This window comes from Pelobates fuscus, chromosome 3 (genome assembly GCF_036172605.1).
Source record: "Pelobates fuscus isolate aPelFus1 chromosome 3, aPelFus1.pri, whole genome shotgun sequence".
NCBI lineage: Eukaryota > Metazoa > Chordata > Amphibia > Anura > Pelobatidae > Pelobates > Pelobates fuscus.
The window spans coordinates 149,324,245-149,336,774 of record NC_086319.1 but is presented as its reverse complement, the minus strand read 5'-3'; the positions used below and the strand labels follow the sequence as shown (position 1 = coordinate 149,336,774).

At 39.9% G+C, this 12,530-nt stretch overlaps 1 protein-coding gene across 1 annotated transcript in view; it reads left to right on the top strand.

Moving 5' to 3' along the window:
• Nucleotides 1-12,530, top strand: part of GABRP (gamma-aminobutyric acid type A receptor subunit pi) — a 52,371-nt gene that overhangs the window by 34,538 nt on the left and 5,303 nt on the right. Inside the window, exon 6 of the mRNA XM_063446193.1 lies at nt 5,971-6,108. Coding sequence (XP_063302263.1) covers nt 5,971-6,108 — 138 coding nt within the window. The remainder of the gene's footprint in view (nt 1-5,970; nt 6,109-12,530) is intronic.

Here is a 12,530-nt window from a genome sequence, read left to right as displayed (position 1 = left end):
TTCTCATGGCACATTTTGCAAAACTTCCAACAAAAATAGTTCGCACTAATATTTTACATGTTTTAACGAGGTCATGTTTTATGACATTTGTTAGACATCTACACCTCCTATTATTTGTAAAGAAAAAAAAAAGTATCGGAAGTATAAACAATGCAGTGTTGTACCATCTACACATCCTACCCAACTAGCTGACTAACAACTAAAACATATTATAGAAAGTCATTTTAAGATAAAAAAGCAACAATTGTTATAGACCTAAGTCATGATCCACATATTTTGTCCATTAAACAGTAAATTGTGGTAACTTTTTCAACATTTAATATTTTAAGGCCAAGTAAGCTCAGCGAAGTTTTATCTCCCTGTGTTAATTTATTGTAATTCATGCATGTAGTCCCATGACAAATTAAACAGGTTCAACAGGTATCCTCTGCTCAGTAACAATGAAATATACTGGTGAAAGAATCCTAAAGCAAAATAGTGGTGCTACAATCACTTTAGTGGAGCCACAGAAACCACAAAATAAATACAAGTGACAGTTAAGAATACAGATGGTGAGAGCACTCAATTAAAATAAAATAAAAAATAAATAAAAAGTACAATAATAATATTACCCAAACTCGATCACAATCTAGAAATAAACACAGATGGAAAAAACATAGGGTGATAACGTAAGATAAAATCTTAAGACTCTAATACTGGTCTCACTCACTCACACATTAAGTGGCTCTCTTTATGTGAGTGAGACCAGTATTAGAGTCTTAAGATTTTATCTTACGTTATCACCCTATGTTTTTTCCATCTGTGTTTATTTCCAGATTGTGATCAAGTTTGGGTAATATTATTATTGTACTTTTTATTTATTTTTTATTTTATTTTAACAGGTATCCTCTGCTCAGTCGAACATACAGTCAGGTCCATACATATTGGGACATCAACACAATTCTAATCTTTTTGGCTCTGTACACCAACACAATGGGTTTGACATGAAACACATAAGATGTGCTTTAACTGCAGACTTTCAGCTTTAATTTGAGGGTATTTACATCCAAATCAGGTGAACGGTGTAGGAATTACAACAGTTTGTATATGTGCCTCCCACTTTTTAAGGGACCAAAAGTAATGGGACAGATCAACAGCCATAAATCAAACTTTCACTTTTTAATACATGGTTGCAAATCCTTTGCAGTCAATTACAGCCTGAAGTCTGGAATGCATAGACATCACCAGACACTGGGTTTCATCCCTGGTGATGCTCTGCCAGGCCTCTACTGCAACTGTCTTCAGTTCCTGCTTGTTCTTGGGGCATTTTCCCTACAATTTTGTCTTTAAGTGAAATGCATGGTCAATCGGATTAAGGTCAGGTGATTGACTTGGCCATTGCATAACATTCCACTTCTTTTCCTTAAAAAACTCTTTGGTTGCTTTTGCAGTATGCTTCGGGTCATTGTCCATCTGCACTGTGAAGCGCAGTCCAATGAGTTCTGAAACATATGGCTAAATATGAGCAGATAATATTGCCCGAAACACTGCTTTTGTCAGCAGTCACATCATCAATGAATACAAGAGAACCAGTTCCATTGGCAGCCATACATGCCCACGCCATGACACTACCACCACCATGCTTCACTGATGAGATGGTATGCTTTGGATCATGAGCAGTTCCTTTCCTTCTCCATACTCTTCTCTTCCCATCACTCTGGTACAAGTTGATCTTGGTCTCATCTGTCCATAGGATGTTGTTCCAGAACTGTGAAGGCTTTTTTAGATGTTGTTTGGCAAACTCTAATCTGGCCTTCCTGTTTTTGAGGCTCACCAATGGTTTACATCTTGTGGTGAACCCTCTGTATTCACTCTGGGAGAAGTCTTCTCTTGATTGTTGACTTTGACACACATACACCTACCTCCTGGAGAGTGTTCTTGATCTGGCCAACTGTTGTGAAGGGTGTTTTCTTCACCAGGGAAATAATTCTTCGGTCGTCCACCACAGTTGTTTTCCATGGTCTTCCGGGTCTTTTGGTGTTGCTGAGCTCACCGGTGCATTCTTTCTTTTTAAGGATGTTCCAAACAGTTGATTTGGCCACACCTAATGTTTTTGCTATCTCTCTGATGGGTTTGTTTTGTTTTTTCAGCCTAATGATGGCTTGCTTCACTGATAGAGACAGCTCTTTGGATCTCATATTGAGAGTTGACATCAACAGATTCCAAATGCAAATAGCACACTTGAAATGAACTCTGGACCTTTTATCTGCTCCTTGTAAATTGGACAATGAGGTTATAACACACACCTGGCCATGGAACAGCTGAGCAGCCAATTGTCCCATTACTTTTGGTCCCTTGAAAAATGGGAGGCACATATACAAACTGTTGTAATTCCTACACGGTACACCTGATTTTGATGTAAATACACTCAAATTAAAGCTGAAAGTCTGCAGTTAAAGCACATCTTGTTCATTTCATTTCAAATCCATTATGGTGGTGTATAGAGCCAAAAAGATTAGAATTGTGTCGATGTCCCAATATTTATGGACCTGACTGTAAAAACAGAGTCAGGTTTAATTTTTTTTGTAACAACTATAAAGTTATTAAAAGTATAGATATTTGGTGGAACTCATTATGCCATGTTACTACCAGTTACTAACAGGTGTTGGCCACAGAATATTTTACTCATAGAAGCAGGAAACAAATATTACCTTTAGAGAAAGCTACAGGAATACAAAATAATATTACAGCTTTCACTTTCTGTACTTTATTCACATATTATCTATCTTCTCTCTCTGCTGTTTATTTACTTGTTCTGGCTATTCTCAACCACTCTGCACATTTAACTCTTATGCAAGTCTTTGGATATTTATTACTCACCATTCGCCCGCACCCCTTTTCTAACAACATCATCTATTATAAGTGTTAAACCATATTGATCATCATATGACCTTGATTATATGACATTGCTTCAGTCCTGAGGAAAAGAGGAAATATCTAAAAAACCTGCCTTATAGATATTATGTTAGTCCAATAAAATATCATTGATTAACACAATAAACTGGTATTTTGGCATATTGTCTATTAGACCAGGGGTAGGCAACCTACGGCACTAGTGCCATGCACGGCACTCAAGGTGTCTTTGCACGGCACTCAAGGCTGCTAGAGCCAAACAGGCTCTGGCCTATCAGGAGTCCCAGTAAAACTTCAGATATCTGCTAATACGAAGAGGTGGTGAAGGACAATCCTCAATTTATGCATTGCAGCACATAGAGGAAGTGATCTCAGATCACTTCCTCCCAGCATTTGTGAATGGGAATTCACATTGTAGTAGAGCAGCCTGCAGCTGCTGTTGCAGCTCCTGTCCTTGACCTGTACTTGGTCAGCTTTGTCCCCACTGGAACCCAGGGAAGCCACCCAAACTGCTAGATATACACAGAAATGCAGAATAACCCTCCCCTCATACAAATAATACGAACAGCCCACAAACAAACATACACACAATCCGCATAAACGTAACCCGCTAACAATCCACATACATGCACACAACCCCACATGCAGCCTCTCATATGCTATACCCCAAACAACCCCCACACATACACACTACCAAACACACAATGTGACATTTCCATTCACACACACAATTCCACAATCAGCCCTCATACACAGCACACATTCATATGTATCATACACGATGCCATAAACTACTAATGAACATATACAAGATAATAGCTCATATACGCACAAATACAACGATACAAAGCAATTACAGTCAAAAATAACACAAGCAGAAGACGGCAACATACACACCTCAATTTAAAAAAATAGGACCGACACGCTATCACAATCTTATATCGGCACAGTGCTGCTAAAAGGTTGCCTACCCCTGTATTAGACTAATACAACTAATCTAATGTTTATCAGTATATACATATATAATTCCACCGATAGCTCAGCACTCCACCTTCCAAATTCAAAACTATTGATACTTGCCTAGATGCAAATCACCATGTTTGAAATATAAGAAATAGAAAATATATATATATATATATATATATATATATATACAACATACAAGGTCCTACTCTAGCAGCCTAATGCTTGCTCTTATGAGAATTTGGGAGTCCAGGCCAACTCCTTGGTTTTTCACCCCTCTCTGTCACAGGTGCCTCATTCCAGGACCCTATTTAGCCTTGACTTGCAGAGAGTCCCAGTAAGGAAGTATTTTCCAAGTAAGTGGATTAATCTCATAAGAGCAAGCATTAGGCTGCTAGAGTAGGACCTGCCAAGAATGGGGTACATTGATGTTGTGGCAGGCTTATGCAATATATTATCATATAATGTAACTAAACCCCTATTATTTTTTCCTATATTAGGTGTTTTTAAATAATACTATTACAATCTGTAAGATTTAAAGATCATTTTAGTGAATAAGCGAGTGTGCTGGATTGTGTATGTTGTATGTTGTATATATTGGCCCCAGCAGCACCCTATAATGTATGCATGTTCAGGTGAGTGCAGCCCTCTTGGTTTCATATATATATATATATATATATATATATATATATATATATATATATATATATATATATATATATATATAGATATATATATATATATATATATATAGATATATATAGATATAAATCCCAAATTACATGTCACTTACCCTGTATGAAAAAAATATAAATGGACGCTGCCTAGATACCAAAAACCCGTGTTGACTATCTAAAGCAGGGGTAGGCAACCATTTAGTAGTACTGTGCCAGAATTAGATCTTTGGTGTGCCGGTCCTATTTTTTAAATTGAGGTGAGAAATGTTGTGTTATTTATGAGTGCTGTATGTAGTTGCTTTGTAGTGTTCTATTTGTATGTATCTGGGCTATTATTTTGTATATATTTATGAGTAGTTTGTGGGATTGCGTATGATAATAATGACTGTGTGATGTGTATGGTGGCTGCTTGTGTGTGTGGACGATATGTCACATAGTGTGTTTGGTGTGTATGTGTGGGGCTGCTTGTGGTATTGCATGTGAGAGGCTACTTGTGGAGTTCTGTGCGTGTATGTGGATTGTCAGTTGTGTGTCTGTGGGGACTGTGTGTGTGTTTGTGTGCGGTTTGTTTGTATTATTTGTGGGAGGCTTATTCTGCAGCTCAGTGCATATCTAGCTGTGTGGGTGGCTTCCTTGTGTCCACTGAGGACTGGACTGGCCAGATACAGGTTATAGGCAGGAGCTGCAGTAGCTGCGGACAGCTGTATTCCAGTGTGGTTTCCCGTTCAAAATTCCTGGGAGGAAGTGTTCTAAGATAATTTCTATAAGTGCTGTGATGCATACATTGAGGATTGTCCCTCACCACCATTTTGCACGAACAGATATCTGAAGTTCCACAGGGACTCCTGATAGGCCAGAGCCTGTTTAGCTCTAGAAGTCTTGAATGTCGCGGAAAGGCACCCCGAATGCCATGCATGGCACATGTGCCATAGGTTTCCCTCCCCTGATCTAAAGGCTACTCAGAGGTCTTCCAGTAAACAAGAAAGTGTTTAATAAATTATCAAAAAAGTTACACAAGTTTCTGATCGATGTTTTGGCCTATTCAGGCCTTTCTCAAGATCACAGTGTAATACAAAAAACCACTATTATATAGGTAAAAAGTGTAAGAAACATACGAATAACGAGTGTGCAGTTCAACATCCAGTGGGTAACCCTTGACTCATGAGCACCAACTGGATGACTTTTTACCTGCTTTTGTTCATATAGATTTTATATATATTTCCTGTTCATAGAAGGTAGACCATTTAAGTTGTTTTTCTGGATTCCTATAAAAACAGAGCTAACAAATACCTAATTTCTGAACTATTGGTGTGCCTTGAGGATTTTGCTGCAACCACCGATTTATTATATCTTAGTTAATTGCTATCAGCAATATCTTGCTTTTTCATGACAAACTAAACTTCCATACCATGGCTTATACTACCGATTTCATCTCTAGTGGGATACAGCAACAAAGATCTTATATATACCTGGATGAGAGGAAATGATTCTGTTCGTGGAATGAATACGTTAAAGCTTGCCCAGTACACAGTTCAAAATTATTACACTAAAGTGTCTATGGGACATGATGAAACAGGTAATATCATTTTTTATTTTGACACTTATTGTAATGCATTTTCATTGTTATAAAATATTCTTCTAATGCTTGTATATTTTCCAAACTGGCAAGTTGGATTTATTCTATAGAAAGACACATAAAATAAAGATCAGGTAAGATATAAATCTAAACTTTGTTCTGTAAAAATGTACCATTAAGATATTTCCATATTTTATTCAATCAAAACATATGATTAGATAAGTAAGAGCTAATTGCATATGCAAGTTGAAAAGAATTGAACACAATCAATCTTTCACACATCATGGCTGCAATGGTTGGTGCACAAGAAAGGCAAGAATCTTAAAAGTAAGTTACAATTATACGTATACAACATATACGGAAAACACTTTTTCTGGCATACCAAGTGAAAGCATAATTTTCTTTGGATTATACAGCTATTATCGATGTTCATATTCTGATTAACTACAGTCCTGCATTCACAAACATTTTTAATCCTTTCATGAGAGCAGACATGGAGTGGCCAGACTCTTGCTCTTTGCAGTGAGTTATGAGTTATCCATGTATAAGCCTGCTGGAGGCTACCCCAAGCATGCAATTTCTGTGCTACATTGCCACAGTAATGCCTTGTCTATTATAATAAGACAATTACTTAGGCTTCCAGTTTTAGCAGTTCATTCCAGCAATAATGCTCCCTTGCAGTCCATGCTATCTGAGAAGGAGTCGGCCTGGTTACTATGTCAATGCTGGTGCTCATTCAATAAGCATTGCCCCCAGAATTTAAGGTGCATCCCAATCACTATAACCACTACAGTCATTTGTGGATGGTTTGACTTTTGACTTGAGGTTCAGTGAATGCCTCTCCTAGCCTCTCAGCTAGTCAGCTTAGCCCTGCATTGTTGGCCTTAGCTCAAGAGAGCTTACATAAGTTCATACATAGGAACTTTAAGCTATCAAGCAATGGTAGTAAAGGCGGAAAGCTGTGCCTGGCAAATCACAGGTAAGATGTTTTTTTCCCTAAAAAGGGGGGTTGCCAGGCACTACAGTAAGCGGCAATGGCTACAGTACTTGTATTGTAGTCTGTAACTCCTGGACAACCAGGGATGTGGTCAGCAACAGGATGGGACCACCATGAAACACACTATGGTAGACCACCAGTAATTATATCCATCTCCTTGCAAAGAGATAAGCAGGAGTGGGGTATTTTTACACAATCACACACAGACAACTCCACACACAATCACATTCAGGCAGCCTCCACACACACACAGTCACACTTGGCCAACTTCACACATACATCATACCTTTTAACACTGGGAGAAATAAGGTTGGGATTAGTGTGTAGGCCCTGAGGGAGGAGTCACCAGTGACTTACATAATGGATAAACCAAGGTTTGGGCCTTTAAAGGGATCTGTCTGGTCATCCCCCATCCTAGAGGACCATGCAGAGTGCCCTCGATCAGGCTAGATTAGCAAGAGCAACTGGAGCGGCAACTGCAGACCCATGCTGTAAAATAGGGTCAAAGCAGCCACAATATGCCACAATAGTCTGTGAAATCTGGAAATTTCTAGTCCTACTTGTTATGTATGAGAATTATATTTTATTTATTGCCTCCCAATCACTGAGTACTAATACTGTATTGTGGTTACTTGCTGTGTTTAGTGTTGTGTACGCAGCCTGAACCTCAGCCTCAGCCTCAGATATGTCAGATATGTAACATTGCGATTGCAGAAGAGGGAACATTCAGAATCCGCATTGGTCAACATAATGTTTGCTATCATAAAAATTCAAATGTAAATTCTACTTCTTCCATTATGCCCATTAAAGTTTCAATAAAGTTCCTAATTACAACACTGGTGGGTATTGAAAAATTAGGCCCTGTGACGTCCCAAAACCAAAGGAAACACTAAACTACTGTATGTATTCATGCAAGTTCTACCCATTTCTGAAGCTTCCCAAAAAGGGTAAAAGCAAAACCTTGTCTCGGGGCAACAATACCCCTCTTTCATTAATCTCTAGTCATAGAGTAGATAGAACATATTAAACTTAAAGACCAAGACTTTAACCCCTTAAGGACCAAACTTCTGAAATAAAAGGGAATCATGACATGTCACACATGTCATGTGTCCTTAAGGGGTTAAGACAGCTAAATCATGCTTGCTGAAGTTCTTCCTGTGTCAAGAGATAGTCCTCTTTTTTTCATTTTATAAAACTGCAGATTTCAATAGAAAGTGGCACTTTTATAAACTAATTTTGTTACATCTCCCTGGATGTCAATCAGACAACCGATCTTGTTACTTGTTGGTTACTTTGCTCAGTAGAGCTAAACTCAAGTGGTGCACAATAGATTAGAAGGGGAGAGCATGCAAGGGCTTCTGAACAGACAAATGTCAGGGAGGGCTGGCTAAGTTGAGGACATGTCTAGCTTTGAGGAGGGGGACATCCCACCAAAGCTCATGCATACTGCTCATGCTGGTGTAAGAATCCAAATTTGCATTGAATTCACATTCACTTTTGTTTCTGGCTGGCTGATAATGCTCTAATGATGTTGCTGGAATTGGGGTTGCACATCTACAGCAGAGAGGTAAATCTCCATGTGTAAAGTGTTTCATAGCAAAACTCTGCACATACAGACTGAAGGCACCATGACCACCTCAAATAACTAAAGTGGTCATGGTGCTTGAAGTAACCCTTTAAATTCTACACTACAATAACACTAAGCATTAACCCCTACAGTACCCAAATACTAAGTGTTAAAACTTACACTATCATCAAGTGAAAATACCTGTAGGTTTCTTGACATTATTGACCAGGACCAAAACCCCCACGTTGGCTATAGCAGTTGACGCAGAGAAAGCTTTTAATACTGTCAGTTGGGAATTAATGAATAAAACCTTAAAGACATTTGGAATAATGGTCTGGATGCAGAAGGCGATAATGTCATTATACTCTAGACCAGGGGTTCCCAATTAATTTTTCCCGTGGAACCCTTTGACATAGTGTATCAACATTGTGTTTGTATGTGCCAGTGTGTGTATCTGTGTGTCAGTGTGTATCTTTGTATGCGTATGCATCTGACACACATATACACACACTGGCACATAGTGGCACACAGATACACACACTGACACACAGACACACACCTTGACACACAGATACACACACTCAGATAAACATACACACACTCAGATGCACACAGTGACACTGACACACAAACACACATCTTGACTCACAAATACACAGACTCTGATACACACAGTGACATATAAACACACTTGCACCCCACCCACAGATACACACTGGCACATACTCACACTCAGATACACACACTGACACATACACACAGTGTTATATACACACACTGACACACACTCAGATACACACACACTGACATACACACACACATAGGCACATACAAACACACTGATATCCACTGGCACATACACACACCCTGACACACAGATACACACACACATATACACACACACACACACACACACAATATGACATACATCAGCGCCACCTCCCTCTTTCCTCCCTACCGTGCAGCAGCAACTCTGTGAAGTTGGGAGGAAGTGCTATCACTTCCTTCCAGCTGGCCGATACTACAGGGGTTGTGCTCTTAAAGGGCCGCGACACATGACCGGGCCCCTGATTGGCGATAAAATCGCGACGGCTATTTTGTTTGGGGAAATCATGGCGGAACCCCATTTGTGTTGCCATGGCAACACCCCGATCTTGAGAGAGTAAACTCTAACCCCACAGGCTAGAGTTCACTCACCACTTGCACCACCAGGCAATGCAGCAACATGGTCCCCCTCTCCCTTTTTACCTTTAGCCTGGGATATAATGCCTCACACACATCACTCTAACGCACATCACCCTCACACACATCACCATCCCACACAATACCCTCACACACATCACTCTCACACACATCACCCTCACACACAGCACTCTCACACACACCACCCTTACACACACCACTCTCACACACCACTCTCACACACAGCACTCTCACACACATCACCCTAACACACAACACTCTCACACACACCTCTCTCACACATATCATCCCTCACACACATCACCCTCACACACATCACCCAAACACACAGCACTCTCACACATAGCACTCTCTCACACACTTTACCCTCACACACACATATCATACTCACACACAGCACTCTCACACACTCATTACCCTCACACACAACACACTAACACACATTACCCCCATACACACACATTACCCTCACACACACACACTTCACCCATCACACTCACAGCACTCTCACACACACACTGCACCCCCCACATACACACTACACCCCTCACATGCACCCACTACACCCTTCACTCACACACACTGCACCCATCACACATACACACAGAACCCCCCCAACACACTGCACCACTCACACACACACTACTTCAAAAACACACACACACACACACACACACACATATATATATATATATATATACACTGCGTGCAGAATTATTAGGCAAATGAGTATTTTGACCACATCATCCTCTTTATGCATGTTGTCTTACTCCATGCTGTATAGGCTTGAAAGCCTACTACCAATTAAGCATATTAGGTGATGTGCATCTCTGTAATGAGAAGGGGTGTGGTCTAATGACATCAACACCCTATATCAGGTGTGCATAATTATTAGGCAACCTCCTTTCCTTTGGCAAAATGGGTCAAAAGAAGGACTTGACAGGCTCAGAAAAGTTAAAAATAGTGAGATATCTTGCAGAGGGATGCAGCACTCTTAAAATTGCAAAGCTTCTGAAGCGTGATCATCGAACAATCAAGCATTTCATTCAAAATAGTCAACAGGGTCGCAAGAAGCGTGTGTAGAAACCAAGGCGCAAAATAACTGCCCATGAACTGAGAAAAGTCAAGCGTGCAGCTGCCAAGATGCCACTTGCCACCAGTCTGGCCATATTTCAGAGCTGCAACATCACTGGAGTGCCCGAAAGCACAAGGTGTGCAATACTCAGAGACATGGCCAAGGTAAGAAAGGCTGAAAGATGACCACCACTGAACAAGACACACAAGCTGAAACGTCAAGACTGGGCCAAGAAATATCTCAAGACTGATTTTTCTAAGGTTTTATGGACTGATGAAATGAGAGTGAGTCTTGATGGGCCAGATGGATGGATTGGTAAACGGCCGAGAGCTCCAGTCTGACTCAGACGCCGGCAAGGTGGAGGTGGAGTACTGGTTTGGGCTGGTATCATCAAAGATGAGCTTGTGGGGCCTTTTCGGGTTGAGGATGGAGTCAAGCTCAACTCCCAGTTTCTGGAAGACACCTTCTTCAAGCAGTGGTACAGGAAGAAGTCTGCATCCTTCAAGAAAAACATGATTTTCATGCAGGACAATGCTCCATTACACGCGTCCAAGTACTCCACAGCGTGGCTGGCAAGAAAGGGTATAAAAGAAGAAAATCTAATGACATGGCCTCCTTGTTCACCTGATCTGAACCCCATTGAGAACCTGTGGTCCATCATCAAATGTGAGATTTACAAGGAGGGAAAACAGTACACCTCTCTGAACAGTGTCTGGGAGGCTGCGGTTGCTGCTGCACGCAATGTTGATGGTGAACAGATCAAAACACTGACAGAATCCATGGATGGCAGGCTTTTGAGTGTCCTTGCAAAGAAAGGTGGCTATATTGGTCACTGATTTGTTTTTGTTATGTTTTTGAATGTCAGAAATGTATATTTGTGAATGTTGAGATGTTATATTGGTTTCATTGGTAAAAATAAATAATTGAAATGGGTATATATTTGTTTTTTGTTAAGTTGCCTAATAATGATGCGCAGTAATAGTCACCTGCACACACAGATATCCCCCTAAAATAGCTATAACTAAAAACAAACTAAAAACTACTTCCAAAAATATTCAGCTTTGATATTAATGAGTTTTTTGGGTTCATTGAGAACATGGTTGTTGTTCAATAATAAAATGAATCCTCAAAAATACAACTTGCCTAATAATTCTGCACTCCCTGTATATATACAAACAAAGAAGGATACAGCTGCATCTACAATATGAATAAAAAACAAATAATAGTGTAACACTGTTAGCTAAGTGTAAATGCGCTGTGCAGAATAACACTAACAAGAAGGATGAAAGAATATCGCCCAAGGGTGCCTCCCCTGATGTAGATGGAGGGTAAAAAACACTTCTCCTGTTTCTGAAGATGACGGAGTCAGACTCAGGGTTGTAGAATAAAAGATTCTGCTTTATTTAAAATGAGTATAAAAATAAAAGCATAAGCTCTTATGGTACCAGGTCCTACATGTTTCGTCCTCAAAGGACTTCCTCAGGGACCTCCTGGTATTAAGAATTAAAACAGCAGTAACAATCACGAAAAGTAAGCAGTATAATCCCTCCCCCCTGAGTCCCTTCTTTTCTATTTTTTCC